We start from the raw sequence: 21,421 nt of genomic DNA on the forward strand, positions 1-21,421 counted from the left end.
TTTAAACTGTATACTTTAATCTATGACAATGCATCATTTTGTATTAACTGATGATGTTTTGTATGCGTCCTACTTAAAAGTATATATAGCTGTTGAAAATATATTGTTAAAAATGCAATATTTGCCACGTAAATGTAGTGCAGCAGAAGTATAAAGTTGCATGGAACAGAATTACTAAGGTAAAGTACAAGTACAATAACAAATACGATCATATGATGTAAATGAAGTTGGATCCAAAACAGTTCTTATGTCCCAAAGAAAAACATGAAAATTATTTAATCTGACAACAAAGCGACTTTGCTTGTTTCTGCATAATTACCAGAGATCAAACTCATTTGTAATCTTAATTTCTCACAACACAACAAACCAATGACTGTAAGAGACGCCTGTCTCTGGTGAGCAGTCTGCTTGTTAGGTATTAAACTAACAATTTCTTGTGAAGCAGAAAAACAACATGCACTGAGGACAAAACAAGGACACGCTGCCAAGGAAAGGCGGGGTTTTTTTGGGACACATAAATGTTGGCGTTTCACCGGTAGAAGCTGCCAGTCTTCTTGCCAATGGTCTTGTTTGTTTGTTGTTTTGTGCTGGTGTCTGAAAGTGAATGTGGAGATTCTTTATTGATGATAGCTCCTGATGAAATTCTGCATCAGGAACTATGGACTCTTTCCTAAACTGATGAACCTGATCAGCTTCATAAATATAATCAATGATCGGAAAACCTGTCCCAGACAGCGACATTGAGGCTGACAACTGATTTGAGAAGAGTTTATTTTCTTTTATACCAAGCATTATTTCATAGTCAGGCTGACAGTTGTGCAGCACAACCTCTGCCCACAAACCAGAAAATTCCCCCTCAGCACTGACAGGAGTCCACAAATTTGGCCTCCCACTCACTGTCAATAAATCCAGAGAAAGCGTGTCTGTCTCTTCATCTGAACTGAACTGTCCAAAATCAAACAAGAATCCTCCTTCAGGGTGGACTTCCACTGCTGTCGCTGTAACAAAGACATTTCAGACCTTATACTTATCCAATTTAGCTTTGTATAATTTCTTTTTCCTAAATGATAGACATGAGGAAACATGAAGGCAGTCTTTAAAGTTGAAGACAAAAGACACAGAGCTGTCCTTTCTGTCTCACACAAAAGCAAAATCACCTCAATAAAACTTGCTCTCTCTCTTCCTTTGAAGCCAGCCTCTATAAATAACTTCCCAGTGGTATTACATAGCAGTACTGCAGAGAAAACCGAGCTAAGAGTGCCCTCTACGTGCAGGCTGAAGCTTTGTGCCTGCAAATGTGGCATACAGTCATGCAAAAATGCTCAAGACATACACAGAGTGTACAGAAATGAGGCATGTCTCTCAGATATTGAGCTACAGCTGCGTTTGCACAGGATGAGTTGGCTCAAATTTTGATCGGTAAAACATTTTCCCTTTCACCTGCCTCTTAAGCAGCTGAGACGCATTTTTTTCCATATGGGTTCAATATTAAGAGCGTCTTAGGTGAAAGTCAGAGGGAGATCTTCATGGTGCCCTCTCTAAGTGCAGTGTCATCAGAAGTTAAGTGGAAAGGCAGGCCAGATCAAAGCAGAAAAGCAGATCTTCACTGTCTGACTTCATCTCTGCTAAAGCCCGAGAAAACCTGTCACAACCTCAGATGCTCAAAAATGATTTTCCTTCTGGACTCATTATTCCCTCCAGCGCCGGATGATGCTACACACAGCAGTCACGCTTGTGTAACCCAAATCAAAGCGCTCCGTTTGAAGGCTTGTTTGGTTAATAAGTCTATTACAGAGCTATAAAAACTGCAATTAGGTGGAAAATCTGGAGTCAGTGTCAAAATCCCAGCTGATTTTCTCCAGTCATATTATGCAAAGACAGGGTTTGTCACCTTAGTTGACTCATAATTCCACAATGAATGAATTAACAGCCATAACAAATAAAATTATAAATATCATAGGAAGAGAGAGACATTAACATACACTCAGGTATGTAAATATATGTAAGACAGTAAATAGGAAATAGTCAGGTGGATGGATGTTTCAGCTTAAATAAAGCCAGTCTTCATTCATATGTCTGTACAATATTTATAGTATTTGTAACACAAAGAAATTAATAATGTCATATAAAGAATGTAAAACTATTGGTGTATTACACAAAATAGACATTAGTGAAGTGCAGCAACCAAAAAAAAAACACACCAAAGGATATATTTAATAACACGGTGAAGCAAAGGGAGGCCAAATGTATGGTGTTTAATTAGTCTCTTGGAGGCAGGGATTGAATAGACAGGGGCTGATGCCTCCTCTCCTTTGATTGGTCGCTTTCAACACCCACAACAGCCTGCCTTGGACCCCCTTTTTTTGGGCGGCAGAATAATAAAGATCTTGGAGAAAAAAGGTAAAGTGAAGAACAACCACAAAGTTAAAGTTAACGTTAAAACAAAAAATGGCCATAGGAATAATTTATCAAGGGATTAACATTTAGAAAGTCAGCTAATCTACGTAATCGGGACGGTGTGGGTGTGGTTTTATCAGATTTGAAAACAGCCTGGCAACATTAGCAAACAAACTCACATCTGTAATCACATTCTGATTCAAATATTGCTAAATCCTGATTGGTGCATGGAAGGGTATGACATTTTTCGAACTAAGCCACACCCATTTCAGAGTACTGAGAAGGGCACAGGCAAAAAACAAGAGTTATAGAAATCTCCATTTTGGCATCGCTTTTCAACGCCCTGGGTACCCCTTTAGCGTCAAGTTAGCAATGCTTAGTAACAATAAATTACTTTCAAAATAAAACGGTAGCGTTTCAAAACAACGTTGCAATTTGGTTAGGTTTAGACACAGAAACTACTTGGTTAAGGTTAGGAACAGATCATGGTTTGGGTTAAAATAACTATGTAGGTCAGTTAACCCATAAGTTAACTTACGTAACTCACGTAACAAATAAAAATATTTAATGTTGACTTTTTGTCAAGGGTTCAGGGTTCTGGCCCACTGCGTTGAACTATGACACTCTAGGGATCCGATGCCGATGGGTCTTGACCATGCTTCCATATGTGACGAGTTGGGGAGAGAGAGCGGGTTGTAGTGACCAAAAAAGAGCCAAAACGAGAGTGAACATTGGAGGTCTGTTCTCGAAGTGGTCAGAAACACAGCTTCGTTTATGCTAAAGTCATGTACAACAACTATTGGCCAACGTGTCGCTATTGTGTTTACAGCTTGTTGCGCTGCCCCCAAGTGGTCAAAAAAATCAGTTGAAAAATTAAATAATAGACACAACCATATTAGAAGGAATGTCTGCTATAGATCATATTTTTCAACATTTTGCAAGGTTGGTGGTTTTATACTGGTGTCTGAATAATTACCAGTAAAAATCCGACTCATTGGGCCTTTAAGATCAGGATAATGTCTTTTTAAAGTGTCTTCCTGACACTAAGATCCAATCAGTAAGTGGCAGAACACTCGCAGGAGAACGAACAGCTAGTTCTTCACTCCACAACCTGGCGCTGGAGCAGACAGCTGTGCTGATATGCCATCCATAGCCTCAGGCCTTTTCTGACTTCTAAAGGCTTCCGCTGTCAAAGTGGGGCGCCTGGGAGTGCATGACACAAAAGTTAAATGAAGGTTAAATGGAAGCACTTCAAAGTGGGAGATCTCCACAGAAAAATAACGGAGAAAAGGTTAATGTGTGTCTTGTTGAGACACCAGTGCAGCTTGTATCTTTTGGGCATGACGGTTTGAGGTCCAGTTTGGGTCAGAATGCCTTAGGGCTGCCGTTTATTGGTTTCATTCACACAGTCGCTGTATGCAGCATGACAACAGGGTTTTATACTGATGCTTGGAGAGCTGTTTCCTGCACCAGTAGATATTCTGTAATACTGGAGGCAGACAATTTTGGCTTTGTACATGTTAGAATCATTCATTTGGAATCATCCACCTCTGATATGATGGATGCTAGTCAGTGACAGCTAATGCAAAGGAACAGTCTGCAGAAAAGCTTAATTTCTTCCTCAGTTTTGTTACCCAAGTCAAGTTCTTTGCCTTACAGGAAACATAAGGATTGGTGATTAGCAGATTGAAGAAGTTGTTCGACATTATGGGAAATGTATTTGCTTTCTTCTTTCAAGAAATTGTTCGAACAAAGTCAGGCTAGCTAATTACAACTGCCTCCGGCTGTAGCATTATATTTAATGAACAGACATGAGAGTACCAATCTTCTCCCCTTTAAAGAAATGTTTACAAAGATCTTAGTTAAATCAACAATACCAAAAATATTGCACATAAAGAATGAGGTGGTGCTTGTGGCAGCTGACAGCAACAGAGCTGTGTCAGGTTAAAAATCCTGCGCTCTACATCATATGATTGGAAGTTACAAGTCAGCTGTGAATGAGCCGGTGATTGTGAAGCATGAATGAAACAGCTGATGCCAATCAGCTAATAAAACAACTCCAGTGCTCAGTCTAAAGTAATGCGATGCTCCATTAATTTTATTTAACAGGCAACATTTCCTAAAATTTATTGTTAAAAAATTATTTATTATTAAAAATGCACAATAAGTGAGTGAGTATTTGCAGGGGGCATTCGTGCACACATATTCATACATATTCAAGTTTATCTATGCATAAATCATGAAAGACATTAAAAGTAATAAACAATAAATACAATCGGTGTTTTTATTTTTCCAAATGTTACATTTGGCTGCTGCTCCCATACAGATGCTTTCATAGCCAGTAAAGCAGGGAAAAAGCTTAAGCTTCCAAACCTCCAATATAAGTCAGACAGTCCTGTTTTTATGTTTATGGAACTCACGTAAAAGACATCACAAAGGAAATCAGAAAAATAAGAACGATTGAAAGCACGTAGTTGAAAGGCAATTACCAGCTCAACTCCACATCAAAAGAATGGTAACATCTCCACTGGGTTGCCTGTGTCCCTTCAGTGTTTAACCTATTATCACAACATTGTTAGTGAAGCTGGCCTGCACGCTGATGTGACATCTAATAGCCAACCGCCAGGACTCAAAGGCAGCCGACCTAAAACGCTGCAGCTTTACAGGGGATAGAGTTTGACACTGATTTGAAGGTCAACTTCTTCTGCATTCAAACCCCAACAGGTCTCTCCCCCACCCCCGCCCCCGCTCCCTCCCCACCCCTACCCGGTTGTACTGAAACGCCTATCACAGAAAACTGGAGAGGATTATTGTTCTCTCCCCTCCTGTTTGACCCATACCGCCCCATTAAAATCTAGCCTGAAACTCCGCCTGAGGGTCTCCAGCCATCATCGGCACGTGCAGCCTCGGCAAAGCATTGCATGCTAATGAGACAAAGGGTAAGGAGTTTGAAGTGGTGGTGGGGTTCGGGTTTGCATCTTTAAAACCGTGGGTTGGGATTGGTTGCCAGGCAGAATTAGTGACAGTCTCATGCTTGATTGTTACTGGGTTTGATGCAGGCGGAGAGCAGGAGGAGTTGCACTTTAAGTGTAAAGAGAGGAGCTGGTCCCATCCAGGTGATCTTGTGTGCTGACTCTAAATGTAACTACACACAAATATTATTGTTCAGTGTGTTGACTTGCTAAAGGAATTTTACCTCCAGCATGGTGTTTCTGTTTTCACCTAGTGTTTTAGGTGGAGAATGGGTTGACTACATCACCTGACATTGACCTGATGGTACTAAAGGGGTATCCAGTGCATTAAAAAGTGACACCAAGGGGTCTTGCCCAAGTGTCCATATGTGATGACTTGAGACTGGTTGGGTTTGTTTGTCTCTCTGTCAGCAGGAGATCTGAAAAAAAGACTTGAGGCAGGTCAGCCGCTACAATTTAAACTTCTGTGGGGATGAAATGAATCTGCAGCACATACTGTCTCTTGACTGATCGTACCCACATTAGTTCATAATTTATTGTTGTGCATACTATTATTATAAGTATAATTATTTGCATATTTTTATGATGTTACTCGTGATGATCTATGGAGCCCAATCAAAAATAAAATATTGATCAAACATGTGGTTAATATAGCAGTCTAATTGTTTTTCCTTGACCAAAGAAAAAAGTAGGAAAACCCATTTGTTTTACTTTGGGTCATTTCATTTCCCACTTATTTGTAATCTGCCTTTGAATAATAGCAGCTCTTCCTCTGTGACAGTACAGCTTTGATGAAACACGTGGTAACATCACATTATATGACACAAAATGTCAGCTAAGCTAGTATTAAAACATTGAATGTTTCAAACAATTGAACCATTCAGTTATAAACAGGAGTCAGGTGGCTTATTTGGATATATACTTTATTTATTTAGCTACTGTGATAGGTGATAACATTCTATTAGAATTACAAAAACATAAATCAGTTTTCAATACCCGTGTGGTACTTTTCCTCACTCTGACATGACGGCTACAGAGGTAGTGGAAATACTGACACAATCTGAAAAACGGTTGCCCTGATGAGAAAGCACACAGTACGTCTGCTACTGGAAGGACATAATGGACTGAGTTCACTGCTGAGACAATCTACAGTACTGAGGTCCAAACATGTGAACACTGTCCTCAAATGCATTCATACACAGATACAGATATATTTAAATTTCTTTTGCGTAAAAAGCCCTATAAACACAAAATATCGCAAATATTGTCAAAGACAAATTTTTTTTATAAATATTTAGATTATGGTTGTGTTAGCATGGTGCAAAGACGCAGACAGGAGTGAATTTAGGATAAACAGCCACAAAAGTGATTAAAAATTAAAAAAAAAAAAATTATTTACATAAAATGAAAGACTCCAATGATTTGTAAACTTACAAACAGTAGACCCAAGGACAGAAATCGAACATTAAATATCATGGTTTGAGAAATGCAATACAACTTTTTTACCGTTTTCACACAAAATCTGTTTATAATGGTCAGTATAGCACAATAAGGCACAGTTAGCTTAACAGCCAGAGTCCTTCAGCCTCCCAGTAGCATACTACCTTGTATACAATCAACACCAACACATGCTGATCTTCTTACCACATCAAAATGAAAAAGAAAAGAAAAAACTCTTTTAGAAGTTGCAAGATTTAGTTCTGCATATTGGAATCTTGTTAAGTTATAAAACACTTAATGGAAACCAAAATGGTCCCATTGGCTTAGTGGGAAGAGATTTGCTTTTCTAAAAATCAGGGTTGTCAAAATGGAATTCTGAATGTGAAAATCGTGAATTCAATATAAACTTTAAATTCTGATATAAATAAAAAGACTCAATTTCATCAAAGTGCATCCAGGTCCCGAGCACATAACTCAAGAGTCAAAACAAACAGTAACTAAATATTAATTCATTGTTGCTTGTGGCAAGACACCACACTCCACTAAGCTCCACTCCATGGCATGACTGTAATGATTTATTCACCCAATTTCTGCTTCATGGTTGAAACTCCAATATGCTGTCATTTCTACCAGCTAATGCTTTCCAATTCAACCCTAAAAACTGAAATGTTGCCACATTCTGCCACGTTTTAGGGACACAACTGCATGTAATCCGATAGAAACTAAGTGACATCTCTTTCAGTCTCTTCCCAACTTTAAAGCCTTTACATTCTGCATATTAATTCCACACATCAGGGGAAAACACAAGACATGCAGCAGTTATTAAAACCATTTTCAGCCAGCTCTTTGCCTAAACTGAACACTTAAACACGCACAATTATGCACCTTTACAGAAGTAATACAAGAGGGGTGAAAGTATTTAATATTCATTTTCAATATAATCTATCAGCTAAATTTAAAGCAAACTTATAATATACTGTACACAAAAAAAAGAAAGAAACACAAAACATGAGATGCCAAGCAATATAATTGATAAGGCTAACGGTGCATGTTGAATTCAATCAATTATCTCCATTTGAAATAAAACATTATAACTGATTTCCTCTTGTTCATAGATTACTGATCAAAATACATGCTTACATTTTAACAAATAACATCATGGTCTTGCATTTTAGTAGAATACCATAACATTTCAAGCATCTGTTATTTACTATATGTTTTCAGTAGCCACCCTGTTAGCAGAGAACAATGTTAGGGACATCTACTTGTGAGCCCTTATCACACAGTTAATATAGCATGTACGAAGCAAGTGATATTACCTTCTCAGAATTTTAAAACTACAAGGAACAACCAGCTCTTTTTCTTTTTAGTGATTATACAGATAAACTCATGGATGGATAAAAAAGGGGGAAAAGTTGAAATTCACTTAAATTACCCTTGAAACCGAAACCTTGTTTGGGCATTACAAAAAGTACTTGAGCATGAGTGTGTTCTCCTGTTGAAAGGGACGCTTGGCTTGCTTTTGGTCTATGTGGTTTGGAACCAGCAGGGGGCAGTGTTATTTGGTAGAAAGGGATTGTATAGCAGTCTATCGCCCTCATTGGGAGTCAGCACGTACAATGACCTTAGTGATGTCTGTTTTTAGTGAATGAAAGTAGTCCCTCTTTCCACTAATTAAGAGCAAGCATGAGAAGTTGACATTCATAAGGTATTCATGTCATTCATTATAAGAGCTATAAGGAAGGTACAGACATGGCAATGTAAAACTGCAGTCTAATATCGACATGAAATGCTAATGAACTAACTGCTTTATGGGAGACAGAATCTGAATAGCTAAGCTAACAGACAAACTCTCAGGCGAGCTAAGCTCAACATACAATGTGTGTGTAAAGTTATGTCAAACTGGCTTTGTCCACATGTTGCTGAGGTGTGAGACCAAGTCCAGGTCTAGAAGCAAGCTCAAATATGTCAGATGCTTTGTTAAGCTAGGGAACAGAAGTGTGCAAATCTTTCAAAATTATGTGATGTACAATAAACGGCATAGCAGATATTCTCAATAATGTTACACTTATACCCTCAGAATTTAACCATCCAAACACAACGGCAGCTAATTCCTCTGATTTAAACCAGAGAGGGTTTCACAGTAACGTAGTGTTTGTTTTTGGTAAAGACAGAACATGGCTGAGAACCACTGCTACACAGCTGGAAATTCATTTTGATGATTCTGAATACACATTCCACTATTCACAGCATGTGTTGGACAATAACATTGCTTTTTGTTCATGGTTGCTTTCTTATTAAAACCTGTTTAGCTTTGTTAGGACATCTGAAACAGGACACCATTTGGTCAGCGTTTGAGACCAATGAGATTGAGAAACTGATCAACAGCACAGCAGGATGACATTTACAAAAGTGAACACATGGAATGGATAGAATATTGAACAATATTAACATTTACAGCAACATTTAAATTGTTACGTGATGTCTTCATCTAGCACAGTTTTTTGTACACAATACAACTGAAAATACAAGTAAACTTGATTAACATTCATTAGTTAGTAGTAGTATCAGTAGTATTCCTTCAGATGTTCTAACAAACTGGTATGAATGCTGTTAGTGAGTTAGAGACTATACAGAACACTAGTACTTAATCTTATAGCTTTAACATTTCACAGACATATTAGGAGACATGGAGCAGATTATACTGATTTGTGAGTTTTTAACTTCAAAATTAAGTGGGTCACATTTAACACCAAGGTTTGTCAGCTTCATATAAGTATTCACTGTACAACTCCACTGCATTCATTACATTACATATAAGGCAATGTATCACAGAATGGACTGTCACACTGACCACAAGAAATACATTTCCCTGTACATCTGCATTAAAATCTGAGGGATGATATTGCGCATGGGCTTTATGTGTAGAAAAAACGTTATTATGCAGATGGTTTTTGGTCATTAATACCGTATTAAGGCCCACAGAGGAAATTACATTCAACCATATTTCAATTCATTGAATTGCAGCAGTTTTGTAAAGATGTTTGGAGTGAATTATGGCCATTTCTCTCAGAGCAGCATACTGTATATGAGTGTAATATGGAACACTGAGGACTTGCAGGAAGCATTTTATGACTTGATTGAAAGTATTAAAGTGGGACATTTGTGCAGGTTTTACTACTAAACTACAACATTACAGTGCTCAGGTGGGTAGCATAGTACATGTTCACCAGTGTCACCAGCTGTCAACACATCTGTTCTTTATTTATGGAAGTGGGAATTATACGGCACCCAATTGTCATATTACAACCAGTGCAATTAGGATTTTGCGTTCTTGTTTGACACATATAATTGATTAGATGGATCAACCATTTCCAGTGCACTGGGATTGCTAACGCTGCATTCACACTGCGAGTAACGCCATCAACAAGTCATCAGGAGTTTTTGCTTCCTACAGAGCAGACAAACAGGGAAAATCAGACTCAAACTTTTTAGGCTCAACAGGTGCCACCATCAAGCCAGAAGTCAGCTCCTATTTTTTTTCCCTATTGGTATGATTTCACGGACATTAGCATAAAATAGGAGCAGTTGATTCCAGTCTTTTAGAGCTGCCCATTTCTCCACAACGTTGAGTTTTGGAGCTTGGGGAATGGGTGTATTCATCATTATGATCCAATGATAATTTCTGAAAAAGTTTTATCTGTTAGTTTTATGTTGTAACAAATAAGCCCCTCCAATTGTAGCGTGTCTGATCTTACAGTTGGTCCATTGAGAGCCTACAACTGTCCACAATCTGTAAAAATGAGCAACGCATAAACCAAGTTACTCATGGTGTGAATGCACAGTTAGGGTCCTGCTCAAAACTTCACCAAGACTCAGACTCCCAAGACACTGGCTGTTTTTTTAGCATCAAACCAGTAATCTTTCACTCAAAGAAAGAAATTTATTTATTTATTCCTCTTGTTCATTTGTGTTGTGAAGACAGATTTAATTTTGAACATGAATTCAGTTTGCTGGTGCTGTTGGAACAGTGGCAACACGCTGATGCTGCATTCACGTCACATCGGAAGACACAGTAGGAAGAACAGAATGACGCTAGTTGTTACAGATTTAAATATTTTAACTTGTTGAAACAAACAAACATAACCAAAATCAACCATACACAAACTGCAGCAGATAATTCTTTTCTTAAGCAGAGCTGATTGTCTGTGAATTTAACACATTTTCTGTCAACATCTGTGGATTCGCTATGTTAACTCTCAGTTGACATAATTTTTGGAGTTCCTACATACCACTGACTATAATCCCACATCCTGATTTTAACTGCCACTAGGGGTCTGCCTTCAATGTTCTTTTCCGTCAGCTGCAGTCTTGTATTTACAGTAAATCCGATATGAGGTGAAGGTAGCAAAAAAACAAAATATAGTTATTACTACACTGTTTTCCACTAAATTTTCTTACTTTTTTCCTCTTCACATGCATAATAGTATCTTACACTTTTCTTTATGGTAAATATTTCTGTTATAGTCAGCTGATACTCTTGAGCCTCCTACAACATAGTTTTTGCTTTGGCAGTTAGTTTCAGAGAAGTGCAGAGGACCCAAAATAGAGCCTGGTGGAACACCGAGAGGCACCTCTTGGCTTGGTGCTCAGTTTGATCATAGTGGAGGGTGTTGCGAGGTTGTCGTGGAGATGAGGGTTAGCTGTTGGCAGAGCACAAGGATCTAGATGTTGGTTTCTCGCTGCATAGGTTCGTCATCCTTTTGACTTTTTTCAACCACCTCCTCCGACGACTGGGCTTTCCCATCGGCCTCCTTCTGATCCTGAACTTGGTCTGGATCTTCCGTCTCAGTCCGTTTGTACATCTCTGCACACTTGCGCTCGCGCTCCAAGAGTCTGTAGTTAATGAAGTTTCCAATGAAGAGCCAAATACTTGCCAAAATCACGACAGCTCCGCAGCAAAAATACATGTATTTGTAGTTTTTTGTGACATCGACCAGTTTTCCTGCAAGATAGCACAAAGTTTTTAAATGTTAACTATCATTTATAGAATTTGAAAGTATTGCCAAGTAGAATTTATATAATTTACAGAAAACATGTCTAAATGTCAGTAATGGCCTGGTCATACCACATTTAAAAACAACATTTCAATGTGAAATCAGAAATGTTTTAATGTTATCGCCACAATCAGTTGATTGGCTCACAGGGGTGAAGGACATACAAGTAAATCTTGTGTGTCAACTTTGGTGACCTTTGAGGGAGCGGAGACCCGTATATTCCAAAACAAGAGAAGATAGCAATTATATTTGTTGCATTACTCCACTTATATAACCCCCTCTGCCAGAGTAAAAATATCTAGTATATATAGTATAAATAATATAAATATCTTCCATAAAAACAGCATGGTTTGATGCCAGTTATGAGACAAAAGTCAGTGATCCAAAAAAGGTTTTATAATAATCTGTGTGAACATTGTGTCCTGTATTTTATTGCATTAGCAACCAAGCTGCTCGGGCTGACGAGCATTGGCATATTCCCAGCTGGTTACCATGTTTGCAGTTAGCAGGAATATGCTAGCTAACTACTGTGAATAGTCACTACCAAGCTTCTAAAACCACTGCACCTTTCTGGTGAGAAGGGGCTTTAACAATGTTGTAACTAAGGCTACGTTCAGACTGCAGACCTTAATGCTTAATTTTTTTTCCCAGATCAGATTTTTTTGTTTGACAGTTCACGTTATTACTTAAATGTGGCCCATATCAGACTCCAGTGTGTACTCTCCATGTCCTGAAAGTGACCCGCATGCACAGAAGCATAACACGACGCTAAACGCAGCACCGCTGTGACAGCTGCTCTAGAGTAAAGTCAAGGCGCATCAATTCCGATCTGAGTGTTCAGACTCAGGTCGCATTTAAAAAGATTTGATCTGTATCCGATTTGGACCACATATGAAAGTGGCCCAAATCCAAACTGGAAAAGATCAGATTTCATGTGACTTGGACTGTTCACACTGTTATAAAAAGATCAGATCTGAGTCCCATATGAGCAAAGAAATCGGATTAGGGTCACTTTGACCTGCAGTCTCACTAATAGCCAGAACATTTTTTACACACTTTAAAGTGAAGGCAGTAAAAAACATACATGTCAAGTGAATATAATGTTCTCAGACAGAAAGATCATACCTGCTAGAGGTGGACCAATGAGGACCGGACAGCACTCCACAATGGTGGTGAGTCCCACAGCACTGGAGAACCTCTGAGGCCCAACAAGGTCCATCAGTGTTTCAAACAGCACTGAGCTGACCATGCCAAATGCAAAGCCGAAGAACATTGCATACACTACCAGACCAGTGTAGCTTTCCACCAGTGGGCAGAGGATGTGGCACACTCCATTGTACAGCACAGCAAAGCTAAAGAAGTACTGGATCCTGGGCCGGACCCAGCGTGAATTGGCCAGTAGCCCCATGGAAGGCCTGGCAAACATGTCAACAAAAGCCAGAATTGAGAGCAGGAAGGCAGCCGAGTACTCATCCACACCCATGTCCTTAGCGTAGGCTGCAAGGAAGACAATAGGTGCAAAGAAGCCCAGGAACATGATTACATTGCCTGACAGATAGATGAGGAAACCACGATGCTTGAAGAGTGTCAAGTCCAGGTACTTGTTGACTGTTGCCAGGCAGTGACCTTCTCTTTCGTTGTGGTGGCAATGGCGGCTAACTCTTCGTCCTTCTTGATCTTGCTGGGTGGTGGTCCCAAAGGCCTCATGAGGGAACCAGCCACACAGCAGTTCAATAGCAGGCCACCCAGGATGAGGAAGCTGCCTCTCCAGCCGAACTGGTTGAATAGGTACTGGTTGAGAGGAGCCAAAGTGCTGAGAAACACCGGACTGCCTGCCATCGCCAGGCCGTTAGCAATGGGACGCTTTTTATAGAAGTATCTGCCTATCATTGTCAGCGCTGGCTGCAGGTTGAAGGCTAGTCCAAGTCCTATGCGGAAAGATGACAGATGTACATTAGACATTAGACTACAGTCATGCTACAACTGTTTATGTACCAGTGCTAAAGAACACTTATAAAAAGGATCTATTTTAGTTATTAATCACCTAAATATGAAACCAATTTAAAAGTAATACTTTGTGTCAAGTGTCTCTGGGCAACAAGCTAGCAACATGAGTGATGCTTTTTTTTTTTCTGTTTTAGCTAGCTAGTAATTTTTAACTCCAATTAACTAATGTTATTAAACTAAAATAATAATTTGATGTTACAGTTGAATGTATAAAAATTGTAACTTGTAATGCAAAGAGTTGTTACAAAAATAGATCTAAGAGTATTTTCTTCTATTATCTATTTTCTATGTACATTTCCCAATAATGTCACCACAGGTTTTTGCACACATCCCTCCTTTCAAATGCTCCATTAAGTACTATTGTTGATATTGTTTTTTTAATTAGTTCAAAATCAAACTAACAAATTCAAAGCTGCCCTTAGTATGGCCTGTAAAGACACAACTATCATTTTGCTCTCTACATGTGGGTATTTATTATCAGATGGTAGATAGCTATCCTGTATCTACAGTAGGTCTCTGAAATATGCCTGAAAGATTTTATAAAGCCTAATGAAGGGAATATTTCAGCTTTCATGAGGGAACTAAATGATTTTGCTGGAGGTAGATTAAGTCAAGAACCAAATTAGACTTTAACAAAACAAATGTTCTTCCTAATACAGTTATTTTTAACCTGCTACCTAAAAGTAGAGGCTAATCAAATTAACTCAAATGGACTTAAGTGGATTAGATGGACTTACCACCAACAACTCCTATGCAGATGTAAAGCTGCACCACGCTGGTGCAGAAGGAAGCTAAGATCATGCCAGTGGCACAAAAGCAGCCCCCCATCATGACGATGGGCCTGCAGCCGTATGTGTTGACCAGTATACTGCTGATGGGACCTGAAACAAACGGAAAACATTCAATCAACCCACATGTCGGATGTTTAGAGTATTCAGGATCACTGCAAGTGAGTGCATATAGATTTAATCTGGTTAATGCTGTACACCAGTGGGAGCACAACTTCTATTAATAGCAGCAACTGGGCTGTTTCAATTTTTAAACACGGCACTCCCATTGCATCCTGTCAAATCAATTTAATAGAATTAACTGACATTGTGAAGGATGAGAAAATATTTAGAAGACCATATAAGAGTTTCATTTTCTATTCAGTATAATGTTTTTTTTAAATTACTATGTCTGTATTGGAAAAGGTGCATCAAGTAATATTGTTCATCTGCATAAAGTGTCGGAAATATGGTTTTGATCATCTGGTGGAGCAGGGGTTTGTTTAAAAGCTATTTGATCATCAAATTCCTGAATCTCTGCACCTTGTATCACCTTGTATAGTTAATATGGCGAACATTTTTACAAACAGTTCTTAAACTACACATCTAGCAAGTTATCAATCTACACATCTAGCAGCACAGACCAACATTAGTATTCATTTGGAGACAGGTTTGTGTCTACCTGATGATTCTGTCCTATTTTCACTCTACTTTTAGCTCTGGATTGGTCTCCAGCAACCCCTGAGGGTAATAATATCTGTCCCTTTAGCAGCAAAATGCTACACCAGCTATTTGCTAACTTTGTCAATGTGCTGCTTAGTTGCGTACTGTGGGTAAAAAAAAATCGCTGTCTGCTGCTGCTGGAAACAAAGTTGATGAGAGTGGTGAAATTGAACCAGAACAATAAAAATTACAGGCAGGAAAACCAAAACCATGAGCTGAAAGTCGCTACAATGCTTTTTTAAGCTAACAGGAACTACAGAGTCAGTTGATAACCCTCTGTGGATTAACCACTATGATTGCCTTCTTTGACATGACAGTTTGATCCATAGTTAATATACAATAATTGTTTGATTGAAATGTTAGAATGACTAGGGATGATAACTACAGGCGTTTGTTGTGACTACTACTTCGGTACTGCCCATATTAAAACCAGCCACAGAATACATGGACAGAAAGAGCATAATGATGAGGCAAGTTTCCTCAATACTAATGACTCAACATCTGTATTCTCAGTTATCACTGTAAACGTTGTTCGGTCTTCTGATAAGGTGAGTCATCCGTTACTGGGGTAAGTAAGGTTTTATTCCTAGTATGCTCACTATGTTCATAATTTTTTAATTATTATTATTATTATTTACATTTTTCCACTTAAGGTATATGAACATTTGATCTGTTTAATATCTCTTGGTACATAACATCCTATGAATAATGTGGATGCTTAAAGCCCTTTTTAGGAGTCTGTGCATCTTATAATTGACACTGTCCCCCATCCCTTTGCTGAATTTTAAGTACAGGAGGTGTCAATCGAATAGGGAGAGAGAGAAGTAATGAAAGATGTATATTTTTTTAAATAATGCTCTCATTACCAGCCAGATGATGTATCGTATTTCTGTAGTGCAATTTAAAAAGTCACAACGGGCGAAGAGTCATCTGACTTAATTTGCTCTGCATGAATCTTTTTTCGACCTTGAGGATAGTTCCCCTCATTTGCATCCACAGCAGTGATCAGTATTCTCGGGGGCTTGGCGGGGCCCGAATTGGCCAAGATGAGGAAGCCCCTGAGCCTGCACATTACCTCCCTTGAAAAAGGCTTATCATCTTCTGGCCAGGCAGAGCGTGGACTTCATTACACAGTGGACAAAACCCCACACTAAATATAACCACCTACATCCCAAAGGGTAATGACACATATAGAAATGTGTCTAACAGTTTTTTCCATGACCCTTTAATGTGAGCTGAAGCAAAGAGGCTGGTACAGCATATGATGTGAGGGTGCCGGCTATCCATCACACTTCAAATAGGATAAAGTCCACAGAAATGGAAGCAAACAACTTTTAAAAAGCTTCTCTGCTACAAGAGGACACAGACATGGTTTTCTGAAGTTACTGTGTGTCTGGATCCCGACCCATTACACAGATATTTGCAGGGACATAATGGAAGTTGAGCCAGCCTAAACCCGATTTATTTATGTGCTGAAACTTTATCCAAATTTTCAGGTTGACATGAGCCTTTGAGGTAAAGTTTAGAGCTGTGTAACAGTAAGCAGCATCAAAATGGATGACATTAACATGGTGGGCAAAAAGTGGGCTAGTGATATCGCAGACTGGCAAGATATATCTGGGTGGAGAATATTACCACCACTGAGGGCTGCATAAGCAAAGCCCTTTCCTTGCTAATGTTGCTCAATTCAGACTGTGGTTGCACTGGGCAGTTTCCAAAATGATGCTAATGAGAGCGGCGAGTGTGCAGATTTGTGTGATAATTCTCTATGGGTTTGTAAGTACAAATGAAAGCTTTCACATTACATGCAGTCATTTAATCATGTGTTAATATAAAAATATTATAGCAACTTTCCTGGGAACAATCTCTCCATTACACTCGACATTTCACAGAACTCATTGACACAACATTTTCTATCTGAATGACTTTCTACTTTAGAAATAGTCCCCATACAAACAGCATGCTCTTTGGGTTATCCAATCAAACATGCACATTAAAAGACTGCAGATGTGCTCAATCAGTTTCACAGGCATTAAATCCAAGGAGACCTCAGGATGCTCTTAAAGTCGAAAATGCTTTTTTAAGTTCAAGTGAACATTCTTAAGGGGCTCTTACGTAGAGCAAATAAAAATTCCGCTAAAAGCCTTGATTTAGTCGAGCATAATGGCTTAAACTGGTTTTGACCTTTCAGTTTTGATCAGGGTGGAAATAAAAATGAATTAATGACACCTGATATTCTACATAGACATCTATGGAAAAAAATGGTTTTCCTTATATGAAAATATAAAGGAAATCCTTCATGTGCGTCCCTGAAACAAAAGCTACTTTTGCTTCCTTAACAGGTGATCATGTTTGCAATACTGTATATTTGGCATCCAGTCTTCTATCAGTCTTTATGACAGACAGTAAATGTAACTCAGGTGTGCACTGTTTTCACGCTGCTCCGCCCCAAGGTCAAGTCTGTCTTTGTCTGGATTAGCGACACTGATCCAACACAGACACACAGACTGCAGCTTAAACACGTCATCACAGAGCGACGCTTGCTGTGCTGAGAGGATGAGGGACCACTTCATAGCTATCTGATGTAATGCTGTGAAGGATTGCACTGAAAAACTGAATAGTGCCCAAGCCTGTTTTTTTAGCCCCATAGGCAAGATAGAGAAACTAAATTAGTGCTGTCTTTTTTATCTCTATGCAGAGTATACAGATTCTTTGGGTTTGTTTAAAATCTCATAGTAAGTTAGGAGCATGACATTTTAGCTCTGTCAAACCGTTTGTTCCATTAGTTGATGCATTTACAAGGATGCAAAATATTGTATGGCTTCCTAAAGCTGTCCTGTAGAAACAAGTCAAATCTTAACTGAGCAGTTTGATTATAGTCATTAGTGATTCATTTATCCATATTTTTAGATTTACTGAATTGTTATTCTATAAAATACCTTCAACGAAACCTCTGCTGTAAATATCCCAAAGCAGTCAAACTAATGATATTAAAAAACTTGCTAGCATGAAACAGACTGGAAGTAGGTAGGGAGAGGGAGGAGCAAGCAGTTACGGAAAGGTGGCTGACCAACCAACCAACATTGCCATCCATAGTTACTGTATGCTAGCATGGCTAAAAACAGAAATCAAAGATACGATTCTAAACGATTAAAACTTATGTATGTATTTTGTATTCAACTCTGTTTGTTGAGTGAAAATATTGCATCTCTGTTTGGATGATTTTCATGTCATCTTTAAAACTGAAAGATAACACACTCCAATCCGACATCTTTTGCCTATGAAAATCTGTCCGCCAAGCTAAAAACAAACTTTTTTTAGGTTCAGTTTTAAAAGATTGCCATAAACACAAGGTCTTCACTGGACATTAGTGATAAGTAAATGGTCCCCTCTGCAATTTGGATTAATATTTCAAGGTGTCTGAGGCTGTTGCTCATTATCAGGCAGCTTCACAGTAATGACCGAGCAGTGTAAACACCAACGCACGCGCGCTCGCGCACGCACACACACACACACACACACACACACACGCACCAGTGGGGAATTAAAAAAGGAATTTAGCATTCAAACAGTGATTGCTTCATCAGCGTAAGAGGCAGAACAAGAGAGCAGATGTTTAATGAATTGCTGATGAGTGCAATCAATATGAATGAATGAGTAACAAGAGCTGCTTAGTAACCGCACATGTTGTCGACATCACTACATGATAATGACATAGTCATTGCTAAAGCTAAAGAAATGGCTGGTGAACGGTAAAACAACTGTCATGTGGCTGACACACATTTCATGGTAAATGCTCTCTCAGTGGGGTCAGAGGTCAGTTGAAATACTTTGTCTCCAAAAACAGACTATGGTACTAAATCAAAGAAATCGGAGAGCAAACTTTCTTGTTGGTCGATACATTTTACTTATAGTAACAGAGATTTTAGTTGAAGTAACCTTAAGTTAGTTAATATTCACAGGGCTAAACCATGTCTAATATTGAAATTCTTTATTATAGCTATTAAAAAAACATTACCAAAATATGTACTAAGACATTTTACAGTTGAAAAATAAACTCATCTCTGTTTGATGTCTGTAAGATCACCATTTGCATAATCAACACCCCAAAGTACTGTATATGGCCTTATACCTGGCGCAAAGCGGCAAACAGCGCAGCATCACATCATCATACATCAACACAATAAATAAACTATGGAAGAGAGAGAGATGTGACCCATGACCAGTTCATCATAGTTTATAATAATGCAGCGCAGTGAGGATACAGACCTTTTAATAGAGGACAGACGCATATATAACATGGATCTATCTGTCAGTCTGTCACTGTTAACAGAGGCTGCAGTGTAGTTCATACACTTCACATATAAACCATAGAACCGTAGAGTAACATTAGGCTTCCTGATCAAAGAATTTGACAGTCTGATTGGTTTATTGCATGTTACACACATGACTAATTTACAGACATAGTACAACCCTTCTGAACCATGCGCCTGGCGCGCTCACCCTTTTTTCTGCATTTATACTAGCAAAAGTGGATTTGGACTTACGCTGTAAACGCAACTGCACCATGTGCTTCATGCCATGCGCTTAGATTGTTAAAATAGGGCCCATAAGGCAACCTGTTCCGCTCCATTCATTCGGGCAAGTTTCAAGACAGGAAGAACTGCAAAGTGCAAAATTAACAAAGTCCTGCTGTGAGAAATCAGCAGATGAACAGAGCAAATATAGCTAGTAGTGCTGTGTCATAGCAGAGCTTTACTGCAGGTGATGTTACAACAGAGGATGTTCACCTGGACAGGCCTGGACCATTTTTGACACATTGTGTCCATAATACAACACATACAAATTAACAAATTAATATTCTTTAAATTATGAGTCACAATATTTGACTTAACCTTGTGCAACATCTCTCTATTAACATATGGACTACTGACAGTAACAAGAAGTCTGAATTGAGCATTTACTGAATTCTTTCACTCTTCTTGGTGGACACTGCACTATACAACAAAGGGAATGAGATTTCCTGCTGTTGACCAGTACAGATGGTGACAGCAGCAGTGGATCTAGTGACAGGAGGATTACAGCGAAGACAGATGGCAGTCATGGCACTGCCAAGCATTAGGCTGCCGGGCTGAAGCCAAAGTGGGAAATACAGCAAGTGAGCAGAGAATATGGTGGAGAAAATGACCTGATCAATACACATTCTGCCTCTTCAAAAGATCCTTATCCAAGAAACAAAGCAAGTTGTAGCACTGTGTCAGTGTCATATAATTAAAGATGAGCCTTTCTATGTATATTTAAATAGTATTTTTTATACCTGTTTTATTTTTATTTTCTATTTTATCTTTTTTAAAAGCCTTCTCTGGACAGGTGGTTTTAAATTAGTGTTCTGCAACAAACACTAAATACAGTACATCTGGTGCTTGTGCATAATTGTATGTTGCAGTTCCAATGCTATGTCCTTGTCAAATAAAATAAACTTAATCTTGAATTTGAATAGTGATTGAGCTCTCGATAATAATTATTTTAGGTATGCAATAAAAAATACAAATCCTAACAAAGTGCTGATTTTTTTATGCTGCTTTTATAATCTAGATTGTAGATCTGTAATTGACTGAATTCCCTGGTTGTCTGGAGGCTCAGCGTGTGATGCTGTGCCTGCGTCCTCTGATGCTGTGGTTTCAAATCCAGGACATGGTTTTGTGACACAGCCTACTTCCATCTCTATCCTCTTATTTCCAACTGTATCTTGAGGCAGAAAAAAAAACAAAAGTCCACCATGAGACCAAACACTGTTGACTAAATCCTCACAAGATGAATCCAATGCGCCTCCATCTTTTCATTTATGTTTACTGGCCATTTGAACGGAGGATCTGTTCAGGAAACAATGCACCACCTCCTTGCAACACAAATAATCCTTTACAATGACAACATGTGTAACAAAATGAAATCTTAAAGAGATTCCCCTAGAAGCAGGTTAACATTCTGATTTAGAATATCATAGTTAAAATAGAGGGCCTGGATTCAAGCTCCTCTTTCCTATTGGAGTGTGCTAAGG

The 21,421-nt window shown here is 38.7% G+C and overlaps 1 protein-coding gene across 1 annotated transcript in view; it reads right to left on the minus strand.

The window, feature by feature from the left end:
* Window positions 1-6,273: 6,273 nt before the first annotated feature.
* LOC119918343 (monocarboxylate transporter 2-like) overlaps window positions 6,274-21,421 on the minus strand; it is a 32,333-nt gene continuing 17,185 nt past the window's right edge. Inside the window, 4 exon segments of the mRNA XM_038739030.1 lie at window positions 6,274-11,814; window positions 12,992-13,477; window positions 13,480-13,794; window positions 14,611-14,754. Of these exon segments, the coding sequence (XP_038594958.1) occupies window positions 11,534-11,814; window positions 12,992-13,477; window positions 13,480-13,794; window positions 14,611-14,754 (1,226 nt within the window). The 3' untranslated portion in view covers window positions 6,274-11,533.

The sequence above is a fragment of the Micropterus salmoides genome, unplaced genomic scaffold (genome assembly GCF_014851395.1).
Source record: "Micropterus salmoides isolate LMB-PRFRI ecotype aquatic unplaced genomic scaffold, ASM1485139v1 Ms_hic_scaffold_23, whole genome shotgun sequence".
Taxonomy (NCBI): Eukaryota; Metazoa; Chordata; class Actinopteri; order Centrarchiformes; family Centrarchidae; genus Micropterus; species Micropterus salmoides.